The 21086-nt window shown below is 33.2% G+C and overlaps 1 protein-coding gene across 1 annotated transcript in view; it reads left to right on the top strand.

The window, feature by feature from the left end:
* LOC124370688 (proton-coupled amino acid transporter-like protein pathetic) overlaps positions 1-20547 on the top strand; it is a 29593-nt gene extending 9046 nt beyond the window's left edge. The window contains exons 3-9 of the mRNA XM_046828976.1: positions 891-1041; positions 9687-9808; positions 12559-12643; positions 13388-13663; positions 14973-15148; positions 16256-16422; positions 17671-20547. Coding sequence (XP_046684932.1) covers positions 891-1041; positions 9687-9808; positions 12559-12643; positions 13388-13663; positions 14973-15148; positions 16256-16422; positions 17671-17924 — 1231 coding nt within the window. The 3' untranslated portion in view covers positions 17925-20547. The remainder of the gene's footprint in view (positions 1-890; positions 1042-9686; positions 9809-12558; positions 12644-13387; positions 13664-14972; positions 15149-16255; positions 16423-17670) is intronic.
* The last annotated feature ends 539 nt before the right edge of the window (positions 20548-21086 follow it).

Raw genomic sequence — 21086 nt, 5'->3', positions numbered from 1 at the left:
CAGGTAATCTAAGGAATTAATTTAATATATAGACTTGAGGTTATTCATGACATATAGTTATTCATTATAGGAAAGATAAAGTTAGATGATTGTGCACGCATTCCTTTTTATCTGTAGCAAAGCCTGTTACTTGACAAGTAATCTGGTGTATTCCTACCTTGAAACTGATATTTTATATAATTAAAAGCTACTCCTAGTTCACCAGTTTTAAACAATTTGTCCTAGGAAGATGAAATTTGACACATACACATTTATGCTCTCAACAGACAAATATCATGTTTTCCAAGATCAACCACGCATAAGGATTAAAATAGTAGGTACTAGTATTTCAGGTTCCGATGTCCTAGAAAACGAAATTTGACACAAAAGTTTTGATTTTTCACTTCGAAATGTCCTACAACGATGAAATTTAACACGAATGTATCTCATGCTCACAACAAAAAAAGAAAACAGATGTTTCACGCAAATCAACCACCCATAATGACTGATATAGTGTTTGAAGCCCTAAAAGAACTACAGTTTTGTTTTCCTACCTCCCCTATATATTAGAAATATTAAATTTGACGAAAACATGTCTTATGACATTCATTGGGGTTGATACGGGGTTGCAACCTAGAAGATTTTTCATTTAGATCAACCACGCATAGCGGCTGAAATAGGGCTGAAACCCCTAAAAGAACTATAGTTACGTTTTCCAATTCCCCGATGTCTTAGAAAAATGAAATTTGATGCAAAAATGTTTCACTAAGTGTCACTTATCGACTGTATATTATGTTAACATTAAAATGTGCATGTATCATATAAAACAATAGAGCAAGTAAAATCCCTAGGTATAAAGTTACGATGTCAACTTTATTTAACTCGTATTATCATTGACAATGGCATTCCAGAGATGGCGAGACCCTAATGCACTTGCTGAAGGGCAGTCTGGGCACGGGGATACTCGCCATGCCCCTTGCCTTCGCCAACGCTGGTCTCATCTTCGGCATTATCAGTACATTCTTCGTGGGTGCCGTCTCTACATATTGTGTCAATATTCTGGTGAGTATTCTAGCCTCCTATACATCCCAATTATAGGAACAGGAAAAAGGATGTTATGTGTTACTGCATCTTAGTTTTTGACGGAAGGTACTTGTTAATTTTAAGAGTTTTATGTTGGGCAGAGAATTGTTTGAAGTAACAGTAATGTGTGGATCTTCCAAAATTTCCATAAATTATTATTAAAAAAATTTAAAAGAAATTTTTAAAGTAAAATGTTTTACATATAGATATTGACAAGTATTTAACGTAAGGAAGTAGGATATGTTTAGAAAAATAAAAGTTTTACTAGCAAACATTCTAACAGAATAATTTGCAAATAAATTTAATTTCCATTAAATTACCCAATAGCTCACAGTTTTATAAGAACAAAGAATTTGATATTGCAGATGAGAATTAAATGAGATAACTACTTGCTAATTACTACAAATTAATTTCTTATTCAAATCAATGTAACACTATAATAGCAAAATATTTTCACAAACATAGAAATATGAGGACCTATGGAGTACAAAAATTCAAAAATTAGGAGATGGACTATAGTTTATGAGAAGGAGAAATTCAAGTTTCCTGATACTACATGTTTATTAAGCTAAGCATAATAGTGAGAAAAGTAGTTCCTAAAAAGTATAAATTCCTACAGGCAAGTAGGTAAAAAACTGTTAATTTGGGACACAAGCTAATTTGGATTTTAATGTAACACAGTAGAACAAAATAACAAAAATGTTAATGTTACTTTGCTAAACATAATCACTTAACAAACAATCTAAAACTGTATACATAACCATGTAGCATCATAAATAAAAGTTATGTGTTTGACTACTTAAAAAGGTAGGTAGTACTCGACACATAATATGTACAAATTTTGTTCTTAACCATCGCTAACCTGTCAAGAAGCGCTCTTGAAAACAATGCAAATATCAACAGTTTTATTTAGACAGAAATTCAAAATTATGTAATAGAATATGTCATATTAAAGGGTAAGAGGCAGTGCATTACGCATAAGAATTTATTTTTACGGATCAAGCGTAAATTTGTAATCCAAAGATATAATAAGTGGTCCAAAGGTTAAAAAAAAACATACAAATGGGTACCGATTGAGGACAATAGTTTGAAGTTTTGAGATGAGTAATTTTAATATTACACATTACCGTATAACACAAACTAGATTATTATCCAAGTTACTAAAATGTAAAACATCCTCTGGGCGTACAGTATATGGGTGATAAATGTTAAACTATTAGAGTTCGAGTTTAATAGCAATAGAAAAATTATTTAGATTTATACATACATATTGTTATGTATAATTTAAAATTATTAAAAACATTTCTATGAACATGTAGAGGTAAAATCATAATTAATTGTGATTTACGAAGTTTATACTGTACAATATTCTGAAGGTAGTACATAGTTATATGTTTCATTTTTATCCCACTAATAATGAACTAGTAATACAGAATGATTCATAAAGAAAACATGTGTATGACCTAATAAATAAAAAATCTTGGGAATGAAGGGATGTGAAAAGAAGCGCGTCACATATTGATATGATATGATTGTTATACCGCTCGAAGGAAAACAGAACAATTATAAAAAGTTACAACATGGAGAAGAATTTAGGAATCACATGAAGGATTACATAAGATAACATCTCAAAAGAATAGAAAGCCAGGTTTATCTCGGTTACTCCGTTCTGGTTAAAAGTTCGTTCTACAAATATAACGCAAATCAGCTGTGGTATCTAACGTAAATAAACTAACAGAATTGTTGTGGATTCAGTTTTAGAGTAGTCTGAAATTACACAATACGAGATGGATCTGTATAATTCGTTGATATTAATTTGTCCACCAACACCGAGATTACATGCCATTCAATTATATAGTAATCAGCGATAAAATGTACCACATAACCTTGATAAATCAAACATAATAAACATACCTACCACATATTCAACATATAGTAATTATTGTTGCACCCCAAAACCATGTGTATGAGACGTTCATGTTGTTATAAGTAACAACTAAGAGGCCAGACTTTAATGACCCTCGTACTAAAACAGATGAACGATTAGTTAACAAGCGTACCGTACAGTAAGTTGCTTTCTATTGTAAGCAATAATTAAAATGGTCATATGTTATTAAGAGTACATACTAAAAGTCAACAATACAAGATTAAAAACTGTGCAGATATCAGATATTAGAGTTAAAGCCCTATAAGCAGCACTAAGGCTATATCTAGAGAGTTAATGACCCCTAGGAAACTAGAAAATGACTTCCCCTCTTCCCAACAAATCTTTCACTACATACCAGATTCTTACCAAGTAAACATTAAAAAATCCCATAAACTTACAGCTAGCTTGAATCCTCACAATCGTGCATTTGATCCTCATTTTGCGACTATTTCAGTGCTGTTATAGTTGTGATTCAATACGAATGGAAATGCTGTAGATTGAGTGTCTAGAGAGATTTTTTATCAATAAGTAATAGCAACTGGTGTATCAATGACACAGGTGATAGCTAGTCCATGCTGGTTAGTCATAGTTTGATATAGAGGAAGTGCTGCAGACTGAATAGTATAGAAAAGAGATAAGTGCGTATATATCAATCACACAGGTGATAGTCTATGCTGGTTAGTCGTAGTTTGATCTAGAGGAAGTGCTGCAGACTGAGTATAGTATAGAAAAGAGATAAGTGCGTATATATCAACAACACAGTTGATAGTCCGTGCTGGTTAGTCGTAGTTTGATCTAGAGGAAGTGCTGCAGGCTGAGTATAGTATAGAAAAGAGATAACTGCGTATTTATCAATCACACAGGTGATAGCCCATGCTGATGTGGTTGCGGTTCGATTGTTGAATGAGTACAGTCTACAAAAGAGACAACAGCTTTATCAACGACTCATGTGGTAGACCACGCAGATATAGTAGTTATTCGATTATAATGGATGTGGTATACATTGAGTATATTCCACAAAAGAGAGAATAAGTTGTGTATCAATGACACAGATGTTAGTATGGTTGTGGTTAAATAATAATGGAGGTGCTTCAGATTCACTATAGTCGAGAGAAATAACAATTTGTGTACCAATAACACACAAGTGGTAGTGGATCTATCCAACACTTGTCCTTCCATATCTCGTAGCCGTTTTATTCAGAAACTGACAATTAGCATTTGAACTAACCTTGTTCACCTTCAGGTGATATTTCGGTTAAATTTAGAGTTTAAAAGGGATATAAGTGAATACCTCTAAACGAAAATACTTCTCGCTGTAATGTGCCAAATAGAGATGCCAGAAGTCATGCTTATTTGTTTAAACAAATGGGGATTTTAAATAACACGTTAACACATCCATGAAGGGATATATAACACAGTGGACATAATAGTATTTGACAGGATAGGTCTTTAAACAATTATAGTTTTAAAATTAAACCATTTGATGGTATTGGGCAGCAAACAAATTTATCTACAAGATATTATTATATTTAATTCATGGAAATTCCGCAGTGTAATTGTATCAGTATTTATACTGATTTTATACAGTATTTATATAGTTTGTTATAAATAGAACAAAATATTAACAACTATAAAGTATATATTATATATAATTTACAATTGTGCCAACCTAATACCCATACTTTTCACAAGACGTATTTATATTAAAGTTGACAATCTGTTGTCTTGTTACAGACATACAGAATATCTGCCTAACGTTAAGAACATTTGTTTTTAGTAACAAACGTGACACAATGTGATAATAAATATAATAGATACCAAAACAGTCTAATCACACTTTATAATCAGAGATTGTACTGTATCTCAGATACTTGGGCTCAAGGATGGTTGACTTAGTTTAACGATCAATCTCTGTCGAGATAAGGCTTAAATCTCGACCAGAAGCCACAGCTGGGCAGGCAAGCCGGCCACGGGCATATGTTATCAGGAGCTGCTTATATTACTAAGAGTTGATCCGGGGCCTACTGATAACTGATAGTACCGCCATCAATCTCCATCGACCGCCAAATAATAGCAATCAGCCGTCGTAAAAGGCGGCAATCAGCGGTATTGTTACCTTTACGAGCTTTTGAATGTGGGTGTGGTTTTGTTGTATAAACAACATATAAATTATATATTCAGCCGAGGGTTTTCGTCGAAAGGGAAAATGATAATGCACGTGTAATGGTTTAAAAAAAAACTGACAACAGATGAACGTATGTTATCATGGTCTTGTGGCGACTCAACAGTTTTGCCTATCTGTATCTACTAGTTTGTGGGAGACGGTGAAAACGCTGAATCTGGTCACGGAGTGATTATAGGCAACATACGCTGATACTGATAAGAGACTCGAAGTGGAGGCTTGTCTAAATATATCCTTATATGCATATATTAGTGAGAATAACAACGCTGAATCTGATCAGGGAGTCTTTACAGACAACATACGATGATAATGATAAGAGACACGAGGTTGAGACTTGCCTGAACATATCCTTATCTGCATACATTTGTGAAAATAACAACGCTGAATCTGGTCAGGGAGTCTTTACAGACAACATACGCTGATAATGATAAGAAACACGAGGTTGAGGCTTGCCTGAACATATCCTTATCTGCATACATTTGTGAAAATAACCATGCTGAATATGGTCAAGGAGTGTTTACAGACAACATTCGCTGATAATGATAAGAGGCACGAGGTGGAGGCTTGCCTAAACATACTCGTATGCTTATCTGCATATAGTAGTGAGAATAACTATGCTGAACTCGGGCACGAAATGTTTTTGAGGTAAAGTAGGCTGATATAGAAGATTGAATGAGGTTATGGCTTGCCTAAACACACACCGACTAGTAAATTGAAGTTGTTAACTAGGTGGTATCTACTCTCAGGCATACGATGCAATCATGATGAATGTTCAACGTATCGCTGGCTACGAAATATTTGTATAATTTGGTTACCTGAAACCCCTTCTGGGGTGATTGGTGTGGTGTGTGTTGCACATGAAACTGCATATATCTCCTGTCTTTCATCATCTCCTAGTCTTCGCTTGAAACGTACACCCTCACGAATTCCTTGTACGAGGATCTTCTCTCTGTTGTCGGTAGAGTGCTCCAAAGCACAGTTGTCCCCTAGACATCCCACACACACTCCCATCTACGTCAAACTTGTCATAACAAAAGTTGTTGTAAATGACATGAAGTTTTAAATCTTTTTGTTTTTTACTCTGTGACTCCTATCGTCTGGTATACCACTAACACTTAAGAAAATGCAGAACGCAATCATATTAAAACTTGTGATATATCAAAAACTGTACTAAAGTAAAACTTGTAACCTTGAAGATGGAGCTGGTATTGTTTATCTTTCTATTATAAATATAACTGAATTTCATTTAGAACAATAAATAAACTAATATTTATACTTTCTATTTTGTGAGACCTTTCAACAACAAAGCTGTTCTTATCAGACACTTCATAACAGTTCATCATACTTTTGTGAAGTATCTGATGAGGACAGCATTGTTGTTGTAGAAAGGTCTTGCAAAATAAAAAGTAAACTTATTGGTTTATTTATTATTCTAAATTAAGTAATATTTAATTATTTAACTAATACCACTAATATTAAAAATGAGCAATATTTTAGATCTATTTTAGAAAATGATTGAGTTTTGAATTTAAAATAAATTACATTTCCACTATCTTGAAACTTGTTATTGGTTACAATGACTAATGAAGATTGTCAAACGATGTATAACAGAAAGTCTCAGTCTCAGTCTAATAGATATAATGACGATTATGATATTCAATCATATTGACACTACGTTGTTGATTACTTCTCAATGTTTGTAAGGGCACCATCTTGAAACTTGTTATTGGTTACAATGACTAATGAAGATTGTCAAACGATGTATAACAGAAAGTCTCAGTCTCAGTCTAATAGATATAATGACGATTATGATATTCAATCATATTGACACTACGTTGTTGATTACTTCTCAATGTTTGTAAGGGCACCATCTTGAAACTTGTTATTGGTTACAATGACTAATGAAGATTGTCAAACGATGTATAACAGAAAGTCTCAGTCTCAGTCTAATAGATATAATGACGATTATGATATTCAATCATATTGACACTACGTTGTTGATTACTTCTCAATGTTTGTAAGGGCACCATCTTGAAACTTGTTATTGGTTACAATGACTAATGAAGATTGTCAAACGATGTATAACAGAAAGTCTCAGTCTCAGTCTAATAGATATAACGACGATTATGATATTCAATCATATTGACACTACGTTGTTGATTACTTCTCAATGTTTGTAAGGGCACCATCTTTAAACTTACAAGATATAAAACAAGTAATACAAATTGTTGTAAAAAGACCTTATTATTCTATAACACTTATATTTTGCTGTCCAATACACAACTTGAAATGCAACTACATTCTACAATAAGTGGAATACTACCATTTCTTTTCAAATTTGTACTCGTATATACACTATTTTGACACCTTGTGTAATGTATAAGAGTAAAAGTTGTTTATAATGAGTAACTTTTTTATAAAATGTTACGTTTGTTCTATTTTGAAAAATAATTTATATGAAGACTTTGCATCCCCATTTTAAAACATTTTGTTTGTTAAGACGCTTATAAACTCATACAAGTTATTGTGTAATGCCACCTGGATACCACGTTCAGTAATTTTCGTATTTAATAGTATTTACATTATGGTATTGTTTAATTGTGTACCACCACTGTCTTGAAAAGTTGCTACATAAGACAAAGCATTAAACACTGTTATAAATGATCTTATAATTTTATGCCTAATAGTTGAATTGAATCATAATTTATTTCCAATTTTGGTACATGAAATAGTGTACAAACTAAAATTCAAACTCCTTAAAACATAAACAAAGTGTAACAATGTAAAAATTAAGCAGTAATTATAAGTTAATTAATAACACTCGTACAATTAAGGAATCTATTTATATAACTAGTTGTACATTCGTTTGCTGAGATATAATCATTTTTTCAAATTTTTATAGGCTACCACCGTAACATTTTTTTAATTGTAGTATTTTTAATTGTTTACGATTTATAACAAAATAACGTTATTTTGTGTATAGTTTGAGAATATATATAATTGGAATATAATTACTGCAAAAACGTGAATGGATGTCATCTTAAATATCTGTTGTGATGCCTTGTGTGGTGGATCTTTTGCCTTATCTAGACAAAGAATGGATTTGGTACAAATGGGAGTAACTACCTCTAATTATAAGTCGTTTAATTTTAGCCTTTTGGCTCGACGCTTTAGCAAAGTGGACATAACCGAATTAAGCCAGCTTTGCTTATTCGAGTCATTCTTGGATGCTCGACAATATTATATCAGCTTCACTAGATCATTCTAGTCTACAAAGAGAGGGAGTCACTTTGCCCTAAATTCGGAATTAGAACTACCGCATAGGTATCCAGAGTACTTGACTCTGTAATAGGCAGATTAGATACCATCTCTTAAATAGAGCAATCCGAATTCATTGATTTTGTTTGACTTTGTTATGGAAGTCGATTTCATAGTCGTGCCCCGAGATGTAGGCTGATAGATCAGCCTACATCTCGGGGCAATTTTTATTGTTGTTACTTACAAACCTTCTGGCCAATTTTATTCTTATGCTGACGGGTTTCTACTGTTTCTCTGAACCAGAGCGAAATCTCACAACTCTTGTCCTATGACAAGATTGCTCTATAGCAATCAGAATTCATTGATTTTGTTTGACTTTGTTATGGAAGCCGATTTCATAGTCGTGCCCCGAGATGTAGGCTGATAGATATAGAACCTTCTGGCCAATTTTATTCTTATGCTGACGGGTTTCTACTGTTTCTCTGAACCAGAGCGATCTCACAACTCTGGACTGGGTGGAGTGAACGGTGTCAATGCAGGGGCTTATTTTAAATGCGGCAAATTGCAATGTTTTGCCTAATGTCCCAGCCGGCATGTTATATAGTTAACCATTGGAAAAGATACGTTTATTTCCCAGTTTTCTGTGTCAGGGGTATTTCCTCACTTCGGAGTGGATTGAATATCGAATTGGAACGCAAGAAGGTGGATTAAGACCTTCACAATAGATTAGTAACCATTGCTTCATGACATTAAAATTAAGAAAATAAAGTTCAAATAAAATGTTTCCGTATATCTGTACATTTATTTTATAGGAAAAGATTTATTTTAAGTCGGTTTAAGCTGCAGCACTGAAATTTGCCAAACATACTGGGAGAATCCTTCCGTGTAAAAGTAACATATTAAATCACATATATATATATATATATATATATATATATATATATATATCATATAACGTTTCAAAACGGCGACAGCTTCTATATTTTATCAAAAACTCTCATGGAGTTACTAAAGTTATTAATACATAAAAAATTTAAAGTTGTACAGTATAATTACAGAATCAATGATGATAATTAGAAACGTTTCAATCGATCTTTAAGTTAATGAGTCGTTTAGGCGCGCCTCCAGGATTAAGGAAGGCTAATTAACAATTACAGCAACTGTCTCTGAAAGATGGTATCCACATATTCGTTCAGTGCTGCTCCACTCGATAATTAACATAATTTTACTTGTAGCTTGTTACTTACCTGGTTGCAGGTGCAATGTGCCTTCCAGCTCTGCCAGCGTAGAAAATTACCGTCACTCGGATTCGCAGACGTTGCGGAAGTAGCGTTCCTGGAAGGTCCTCAGAGAGTTCGCAAGTTAGCTCCAATTGCGAGGTAACTCAGTACGTCTTGGTTCATTAGTGGCGATGGATGACTTTAAGAGTAAGAGGATTACTTTACTCATAATCAAATTGTCCGCAGATGGGGCTGTGCCTTTTACTCCTTTTGAAGACTTTTCATGACTAACTTAATTAACTTTTATAATAGTAGGAATATAATAATAGCAATAAAAAAGATATCAACATCATAAATCAGGAAGGTTAAAACAAAATGAATTGTTTGTCCTACGTACAATATCTAACATCCAAATTCATACATGTCAATTGTATGAGACGGAGCTGACACCTAAATAACGTTGAATTTCTATCGAAAGCTCTAAATTTCTTTTAATACCCAAGTTCACAGTGCTAACTTCACGTTTCAACGATATTTTCGGTAGTCTGTCTCATATATATATATATATATATATATATATATATATATATATATATATAGAGAGAGAGAGAGAGAGAGAGAGCAATTGTTTATTGACATTAAATTAAATTAGGCTATTGCCACGTATACCAATTTAATGAATGTAAACTAAAGTCATTTTGACATATTTGGTCTTCGGATCATATGTTAGTTTGGTTATTTAAACACATATGTGAAAGAAACTGCCAAATACAAAATGATTGAATCGTAAAAAGTGAGGGCTCTGTGGTGTAATGATAGCACATTCACCCGGCAAGTGAGAGATCCGGGTTCGAGTCCCGTCGGAGTAAGTGGAGTCCCGCTAATCCGAACATGTGTAATCCGAACGTCGGTTAATCCGAACAGGTCCAGGAGGAATTATTTATAACGATAATGAACAGTTATAGAAACTAATTACATAAAAAATGAAAATGGGTGCATCATTTCGTACATAAACAAAGAAAACTTTAATTAAATAGACATACAATATTTTATTAAGACAAATTGTGTACGTTACAGTACATAAATAATGAAGTTAAATACAGTACCAAATTGAAACTTATAGGTTAAGTATGAGTTAAATTATTGTATTAAGAAGTGAAATCAAACAAAAATTGGACGTACAGTACTGATATTATTATTGAGTATAATATTAATTGTTAAAAGATATAAATTCAGTTATTGTCTTCTGTTGCATTGAAGAGTCTATTGGATGACGCGTAGTTTCGTACAACTATTGAACGCGTGGCCCCGTACAATATCCAGTACGCTCACATTGCTTAACAATAGAACTCTCACACTAAATACGGTAAATGTGCTTAGTATTCGCAAACACGTTTATTTGTCAAGAAATACAATGCAACAGTCAGAAAACGTGTTTTAATAAACAATGTTGATAATTCTATAACAAATAGACCCATCTCAAGTTTAAAACCGTATTTTTCTGTAATTCTGGCTAATCCGAACAATCACATAATCCGAATAGGGCTCGGTCCCAATTAGGTCGGATTAACGGGACTCTACTGTACTTTTTGTGATTCAATGTTTATTGAAATTAAATTAGGCTATTGCCACGTATACAAATTTAATGAATATATATACACATATACATATATATATATATATATACACACACATATATATATATATATATATATATATATAAAATATTATATTTTATATATTATAATAGTTATAAATATTTATATATATAAATTTTGTATATATATATATATATATATACAGGGTGAGTTTTTTAAAGTGATCCAATAGCTAACTTTTTAATTACACGACTTAGCACCACACTTTAAATTTGGAACTTGCTCAATTTTAAGTTTCACTCAGGGATACACTTTCAAATTTTTTGAAGATGGCCGCCATTTTCCAATATGGCGGTCAACTTTAAAATCTCTTATGGAACACCCTGTATTTTATATTGTTTTTAGATTCTACTCAACAAAATAATACATTTTTGCTTTTGAGAGTTTTTCAATATCTCTAATGGTTCAGGAGCTACGTGGACTGGAAGTTTTCATAATTTTTGCCAATATGGCGGCCAACTTTAAAATATTTTATGGAACACCCTGTATTTTATGTTGTTTTTATATTCTACACTACAAAATAAGACATTTTTGCATTTTAGAGTTTTTCTATATCTCTAATGGTTCAGGAGCTACGTGGACTGCAAGTTTTCGGATTTTTTCGGACTGATGATAAAAACTTGCCGTCCACGTAGCTCCTGAACCATTAGAGATATAGAAAAACTCTAAAATGCAAAAATGTCTTATTTTGTAGTGTTGAATATAAAAACAACATAAAATACAGGGTGTTCCATAAGAGATTTTAAAGTTGACCGCCATAATATTGGCAAAAATTATGAAAACTTCCAGTCCACGTAGCTCCTGAACCATTAGAGATATTGAAAAACTCTCAAAAGCAAAAATGTATTATTTTGTTGAGTAGAATCTAAAAACAATATAAAATACAGGGTGTTCCAGAAGAGATTTTAAAGTTGACCGCCATATTGGAAAATGGCGGCCATCTTCAAAAAATTTGAAAGTGTATCCCTGAGTGAAACTTAAAATTGAGCAAGTTCCAAATTTAAAGTGTGGTGCTAGGTCGTGTAATTTAAAAGTTAGCTATTGGATCACTTTAAAAAACTCACCCTGTATATATATATATATATATATATATATATATATATATATATATATATATATAAACAAACTTCAAATCCAAAATATATGTTCCTATAAAAAACTTATCGTTCTAATAGTTTTTAAAGTTGATCTTAAACTTCAAAAACAGATAAATAAAAAATATATTGTATATGTTTTGTTCCTTTCTTGTAGGTTCTTGGTAAACAGCTTTATTGTGATAGACTTGCTGGGGTGCTGTTGCGTCTACACCGTCTTTGTCTGTTCTAATCTCAAACAGGTAGAGTTCTATTGGTCATATTTGTGTACTTAGTTAACCTTAGAAGTAGTACTCAAGGGCTTTTCTCTCTAAAATATTGCATATATAAAGGGACTGGAAAAATTATACGGCTACTCATGGTGGTTTTGAGGCAGAAATAGTTCTATATAATGAACTTGTAATTCAGTAATAAAGGAAAATTTTTAATACTCAGTGAGCAACATTATCTGCTTGTCGTGTTTAAGTATTTGGTGATTTAAGGGCACAGAGTGTTATTTATGAGTTTGGACAACATGACTTTTGCACTTATAAGGAGGGAGTAATAATTATGTCCCTTCTGGAGATTAAGTGCATTTTATTAGACAAAGAAAGACGACTACAAAACTTTCAATAGGCCACTTTTAGAAGTTTAAGAATGTGGAAAACTGTCTAAGTAGCTATCCTGTCAGAGAGTCACTCGCTAGCCCTGTGCTCTGAGCACTGACAGTTGAGCGGGGTTCGATATACAACACCAAATCATGAAATTTGGATAAATGTAAAGTAATTAATATTATTTTTATGAATGAAAATCAAACAATCCAATGAATGTTTAAAGGGTTATTATTATTATCACCAGTTTCATAATATCTATACAATTGTCCTGTCAAAGAATAAAGATTTTCGTTTTGGAATCATAACAAGATTTTTAAAAGTACATAATTCATTTTTAGAATAGGTCTATGAATCTGCCAGACATAACTTCTCTTAAAATCGACTTGTTGGCAGGTACTGAATCTATACATAGACAGCACGATAGACCTGAGATTGTACATGATATGCACGCTGCCGTTCCTACTGTTGATGAACCTGATACGTAATCTGAAGTACCTGGCTCCTCTGTCCATGGTGGCCAACGTGTTCATCGCCGTGGGCATGGGTATAACCTTCTACTACATCCTCCTGGATCTCCCACCCATTGACAGCCGGCCAGCCATAGCACCTATTATAAAGATGCCCCTCTTCTTCGGCACCGCTATCTTCGCTCTTGAAGGCATCGGTGTGGTGAGTACATCTGAACAGAATAGAACATTGTGTGCATTTTATATGTGCGTTTAAGACAGCAACAGCAATCTATTTTCAATCTGGTCATAACCAGAATGTTTATTTAAGGCACAAATCATGATCTGATTTAGAGAACTTTTTACAGTGGCGTCTGTAATCAATGTTAGATTAGCAACCCATTTTACCAATCGTAATCGATGTTATACTAAGTCCAGGTAATCCAGCACTAAGCTCTTAGTGTATGTTTTATCGCATGCTCCTAATTTTCTCGCTACCCCTCCCCCACAGACCAGATGGGGATGAAGTTCAAATACTAAGCTTCATATACTTTGGGTTTTTTATGTATGGTAATGATTTTGAAAGCGTACAAATAAAGAGTTCTGCAAATGAGTGAATAATTAAATAAAAAAATAGCTTTTAGCATTATATATACTTGATTTTTTCTTCAATAAAAAAAAAAAAAACAATTTGTCAGAATTATTATGTAGGTCTTGCTTTTTAGTAATATGTATTATATATGTAATATTCAAGTTGACATTTTTAATACTTCGATTAGCATTACTGCCATTATAGAGCACGTACATGTGATTTAATTCTAGAACAATAAAATGTACTCCAAAAACTTCCTGGGCTACCCGAATGTCTCTTAATTGTAATAACCTGTAACAAAGTTTTATAACTGAGGTATAAACATGTTAATCATTGCAACGCTAACTGATTTCTTCCACGAGAAATGCCAATGTTATTCTAGAACAGCATAAACAATATTAAAACCGCACCTGACTGCCCTAGAAGTCTACTTTTATTATTTACCAACAAATATTTTATAGTTAGCTTTTTATATTTAAGCGGCCATTAATGGTAACCGATATGAAGAATACCCTACATCTTCAATTCTAGTGCAGTTATTAAGTGATGTGTGTTTGACACGTTGGGTAGCTTCAGGTACGGATCTGTCACAAAATGTCGCATTAACCGATATAGATTACTCGACATCCGCAATTCTAGTGCTGTTACTAAATGCTGTAATGTCGGTAACTTTTACTTACTTCAGATAAATACTATTGGTAGCTGTGATCGATTTGAATAACAAATTGTTAATTGAATTGTAAGCGGTTACTAATTTCTTCCTATATAATTCCACTCGAGAATAATATAAATACCACTAATGATTCCTTCGGTTACCCAGGGACACTCAAAATTGGCATGGTTTGTGTGGTAACAATATACCGCGTGGTCGCCTACCTTGGTTACCTGAGATAAATACCTGTCACTGATGACAATGGTAACCGACGTGTCTTATGTCTAGGTAATGCCACTAGAGAACAATATGAAGACCCCTGAACATTTCCTCGGCTGTCCCGGAGTACTCAATATTGGCATGGGTTCTGTGGTAACTCTATACTGTGTGGTCGGCTTCCTTGGTTACCTGAGATACGGCGCTGACACTGCTGGCAGCATCACGCTTAATTTACCAGACGAATTGTGAGTGCAAAGGTTTATCGTTTGGTTACATTACGTTTAGTTTATGTTTTATATAACCTAGCAGTAGATTCGGTTGTTGTTTGACATGTTACCATTGTTTATCTAAAGATGTATATTAATTAATTTTGGTTCAAGGTTTACTTTTGTAATTAATGTAAGATTTGATTGTGTTATCGATTCAATGTTTCATAATGTTTTATAGATTACTTAATTTATTGTAATTTTTTCTCTTTGTTGTCTTTCGTCTAAACCTTAAAAAACTTAAAATACTTCAAAATACGTTATCTTCTAATTGCGTCTTATTTGATTGTTAATCTTAATTGTACATAACTTTTTCTCTTCTCGTCTAAAATTAAAATGTATTGTGTTAAAATAAGTACCACGAAATTTAACTTTTACAGTAATATTACGACTATTTCAGTATTTGGAAAAAATATCAGAAGGATATTCACTTAAAGCGTGTTTGTACTTTATTAGGAATATTTAAATAGATTGGTATCTAAAGTTCCAATAAACGTTTTTTTTATTGTAAACGGAAGGTGGCGTACTATGTGTGTTTGTTTATCAGGTACAATCACAAAAAATTTCCCTTTTTGTGTATATTCTTTCTTTTATGTTTAGTAATAGAAGAAACTCCTTAAGACATTGGTTTATCGAAAGAAACAGTACACTAGTAAAATGTTCAATTGAACTACACAAAATCTGCTAAAGGAGTTACGTACTCTTTGACACAGTTAAGAGCTTGTACCCTTACGTAACAATAAATATATCTCAATGTAAGAACCCAGTACGAGGAAGGAGTTAGTTGAAAAGTCTGAAACTGCTTGAACTAAATTGTCTTATCCTGTAAATTATTGTTTGAAATAAGGTTAAGCTTAAAATCTACCTAGTTCACTATAAAGAGCTATTGTTCATGCTTTAATTTTTTTACTTTTGCCATATTATGAAGAATAGAACAATTCAAGACTTTGAAACACTTTGTTTCATTTATTACGATGGCATATACTAACTATTCCAAATGAGCATAAGCCTCCAATCTCTACTCATTATGGGTTTATCACCAACTTCATTAATCCGTTTAACACGTATATTCTGATGCTTGTCCAGGTTAGCACAGTCTGTAAAAGTGATGATAGCCGTCGCCATGTTCTTCACATACGCCCTTCAGTTCTATGTCCCCATGGAGATTATCTGGAAAGGTGTTCAGCATAAGTTTGTGGAACATCCAAATCGCGCCGAATACATATTGAGGATGTTGGTTGTAACTGGTACAGGTAAATGATATTATGCAAACAGTTATGTTATCTAACTTGATATGCTGGTATCACATTATTATGAATTACTTGTGCCGCCGATCTATATAGTGAGTTCATGTACTTACGTGTTTTACTATAGTATACAATTTAAATTAAATTGAATGAACACTTTTTAATCATACGAGTATTTTCAACTTTATTATAATCCGTTTACATCCGGGAAACTCTATGAATGTACAGGAGTGCCACAAGGTCCACTACGGAAGACGACTGTTGTAGTAGGACATGACGGAGTGTTGTGTTGTCCCCAGCCCGTTTGAGTAGAGAGACTATAACAAGGTTGCCTCCCCTTCTTCTAAGGTGACATGGGTGAGGTATAGTGTACTCGACATCGCTTTTCATGGGATCTGAAAAGGTGGTGGCCCCTAACCCCAACTATTTTAAACTAAATAAATATTTTTAAACTCTAAAAACTTAAATATTTACTTTCTTCTGTAGAATGAGGACCTAGCTCAATCTTCGGAAGGCGAATATATTATTCCCTAAACGGTTTGGTAGTCATCGTATGAACACAAAGTACAGGACATAGCTCAATATGTGTGGATAATAAGCTGATGATCAAGTTCACTCCATTTGACAGTTATCGTTCGGATGTAAGAGCGAAACTTTACGTCAATTCGTTTGACAATAATCCCTTTGCATCCGGATCCTTTGTGTATACAAAGGGTTGAGGGTTTAGCTCAATACGTTCAATATGCTGCGTATGCAAGGGTGGGTCTTTAGCTCAAACCGTAAAACAGTGTTCCAGTTGATGCAAAAGTTAGAGAGACATTACCTCCGTATGTTTATATATGTTTTAGTATGTAATAAGGGTGAAGAAACAAGGAAAAGTCCTAGTTTTGTCCGTTTGACAGTTCATCATGAAAGTGAAAGTAAGGGTCTAGTCTCACCCATTTAAGTTTTCCGCGCAGACACGATACTTGGTATCCTGCTAAGTTCTTACTCAGTAAGAAGGACAATTAACTGTTGAGTGGACGTGAGGTGAGGTTCAATACATAAGACAGTCACCATGTGAATGCGAAGTTGAAGTAACTCTTATTTCTCTTTCGTATGTACGTTTGGTTGAGACTCTGACAAGTGTTTATCACAACCAACCTGCCCCTATTATGTTGGTACTTCTCTAATTTTCCTCTAACCAGACATATCACTCATTTGAACCTCTGAATTTTGTTACACGCCTAACTGTATTATTATATTGTTTTCCAGTAATTGTTTCTGTACTGGTGCCTAACCTCGGCCCGTTCATCTCACTGGTGGGCGCTGTCTGTCTTTCCTTCCTCGGACTGATGTTTCCGTCCATTGTTGAGATGGTGGTGTGGTGGGACATTCCAGGAGGTCTGGGCAAGGGGTACTGGGTCGTCTGGAAGAACATCCTAGTTATCTGCTTTGGCATCGTGGGGTTTCTCACCGGTTCCTACACCAGCCTTGTCGAGATCGTCGAAGAATACGGGAAGAGCTGATCGTGATCTGGGTCGACCAGGAGTCATAAACGTCGGTTTGGACGCGAAGTCCTTCCTACACAATATCAAACCCCACTATTATTCTTAGTTTTCTCAAACGTTGGTCCTCACAACGAGATTGTTGTTTTTTTATCATAATTATCTATAATCATCTTCCTTTTTATATTTTCTTTCTTCCATGTCTATAACGTTGTCAACACTGATAATTATAATTTTGATCATGTTTCCAAAGCTTTGAGACTTGACTGACTCGTTAACTTGTCCGAATAGATTGTCAGCCCAGTCAAGTACTTTATCGGTAAATAAATCCAGGGAATGAGTTTGCAAAACATTATCGTGTTCTCTAAATCAAAACAGATAATTCGCATGCAAAATAGGCTATTGTTACAGGATCGTGAATACTAAATCAACTTAGACCTGTAACTTACTCAAAAATAAATCAACTCAGGCTAGGAATTGCATAATATATTACCACACCAGACGAGCAACTTCAAATAAAATAAATCAAGGTAAGTCACTTTCTGACTCAAGCAACTCATAAAAGTAACTTGCCATCGACCTAGGAGTGTAGGGTAGAAAAAAAATTAAATTACCTAATAAATTGTACACTTAATGAATCCAGATGACCTTCTGACTCGATTATATAAATAGTTTGCGAGCTGTACAACAGTTTTAAGTTAACTTTTCTCACATTTATCAAAGGCGTGGTACATGTACGGTAGGTTTAACATCAACAAATATTAATCTATGAATTGAAATCATCTGATCATCACCGATAATAAATTTAATGAGCTATCTAAAACCTTCAAATATTAAAACAACGTAAGTCAATTTGCGTTAGTAGTATTTATACTAATTTTTATTATTTTCCTGTACTGATGTATAAATAGTTTAGGATAGGCTTTTGCATAAATTATTAGTAAAATGAGATGTTACTGTGATGACTTTTTTTTTCTATTTTTATATACCAGATTGGACGTTAAGATTATCCGTTTCCACTATGGTATGAAAAGAATCATAACTAATTTACCAACGTATGTATACATCTATACCAATGACGTAGCCAGCGAGGGGATCTAAGGGGTCTGGTCCCCTCCAAATGTTAAATTTGTTCAATTACCGGTACTCTTTTAGTCAGCAATTATTATTGTTTAAATAATTCAGTATTAATGACATGTACAATTGAAAGATTGTTCTCAACAAAGAAATAGGTCAATAACTTTTTAAGGAACAAAATGGGGCCTTACTCGCTGTCCACTACGGGAAAATATCAGTTGTCTAAACGCTCCCCCAAATATTTTTCCCTGGCTCCGTTCTTGACCTATACTAAGTCATTTAAGTGATGTCATCGTAAGAAGTAAAGTTATTGTAAAGTACAATGTACACTAATTCATTTCAGTACTTTCTTAAACTGATATTCTTTGCTCAATTTGACGTTTTTCTTTGATGTAATAAATCTCGTACACTATTTGAAATCCATCGTGTGTTTTCATTATTACATGCAGTTTTTCTTTATTATTGTAATAGATATATCTCTATCTTAATGGAATCAGTTAAATCCTTATTATTTGATCGAAACAAATAAGTATGATGTTGCATACATGCATTAATTTCTTGTCGAAGTAATTTTAGTAGCTAAATAACATTTGTATAATATTTATTTAATTCAAAATACGTTGTAATCAGTTAGAGGACTTGACTGTGATTTAGCAGTGCATTAAGAGAATTGAAAGAGATTTTAGATAGTTTAGGATTTTTATATTATACCAATATTGAGTACATTATATACCCTCAGGTAATCTTATCGTATTCCTCTTCAAAAATGTAAAAAACTGGCAGGAATGTTGTTCTCCGGCAATCAGTTACGCGTAATATCAATCGATACGAGTAATAATTATCTTTTTATTACTATATATATATGCTACTCTTTACGCCAAAAATCCTGAACATTCTTAAAATATCTGAATTCTCTACGGCAGCTTCAATCTACCTTATCCCTACAATATGGTATATGCTGCGACCTATACTACAAAATTTAAAGTGACTGGGGGTTTCTGTTAAATTGCGTATCTTGTAATATAGTACAGCACAATAATTATTGTCCTAGTCATTCGTTCTGAAAATACAATTGCTATACGTCAACCAAATCATTAGTCAAGATATGTTTACTTTATGAATGCCATGAGCCTACAGTATATTTCAGTAATACAAAACTGCACAGGTTTTGAGCAGGCAATGGTTGTTGTATATTTTGACTTTCATAAAAATATTAATAGTTCCTAAATTTTTAATTAACACAATATTTATATAATTTTAGAAGTCAGATTTTATATAACACAGTATTATTTCTTTCTTAACTTACCAAATACAGTATGCATAATTAACGATTATTTTTCAGTTAAAAATAAGCTTTTTAAATGACAGTAGTTGGTAGGGTGAATGATATAGGCTATACCATTTTATACAGAATATACATATTTTTTATCGATGCAAAACCCGACTGCTCTACATTTTTGTTGGAAATAAGTGGTAGAATGTAAAACTATGTATATACTAAAATAATGTGTATTAAAACAATGTACAATAAATTATTTATTGAATAAATAGTTGTGTATTTTGGTAATTATTTGATTTATTCTCCATTTCTGTAATAAGTTTATGAGTTGTGCATAATATCTAAATGAAGCAGTGTGTATATATATATATATATATATATATATATATATATATATATACATTGTCGTTTATACAAATTTGATTAATGTAAACAAAAGTCGTTTGACAGGTATTTGGTCTTCCGATCATATGTTAGTTTGGTTATTTCAACGTATATGTGACACATACGGCCAAATACAATATAATTGAATCGTAAAAAGTAAGGGCTTTGTGGTGTAATGGTAGCACATTCACCCGGCGGGAGATCCGGGTTCGAGTCCCGGCGAAGCATATATATATATATTATTATTATATATAATATTATATATATCTATATATATAAAAATGAAACTGTTCGTGTGTAACAGCATCACTCACAAACGGCTGGACGGATTCGCCTAATTTTTTTTTTAATTTGTTCGTCTTGATCTGTAGAAGGTTATAGGATACTTTTTATCCCTTTCCCGATTCAGGATTCCGCCCCACTGGTTACAGAAATACCCGTAA

This window comes from Homalodisca vitripennis, chromosome 1 (genome assembly GCF_021130785.1).
Source record: "Homalodisca vitripennis isolate AUS2020 chromosome 1, UT_GWSS_2.1, whole genome shotgun sequence".
In the NCBI taxonomy this organism is placed as follows: Eukaryota; Metazoa; Arthropoda; class Insecta; order Hemiptera; family Cicadellidae; genus Homalodisca; species Homalodisca vitripennis.
The sequence above is the reverse complement of the archived record's forward strand: the minus strand, read 5'-3'. Positions and strand labels throughout refer to the sequence as shown.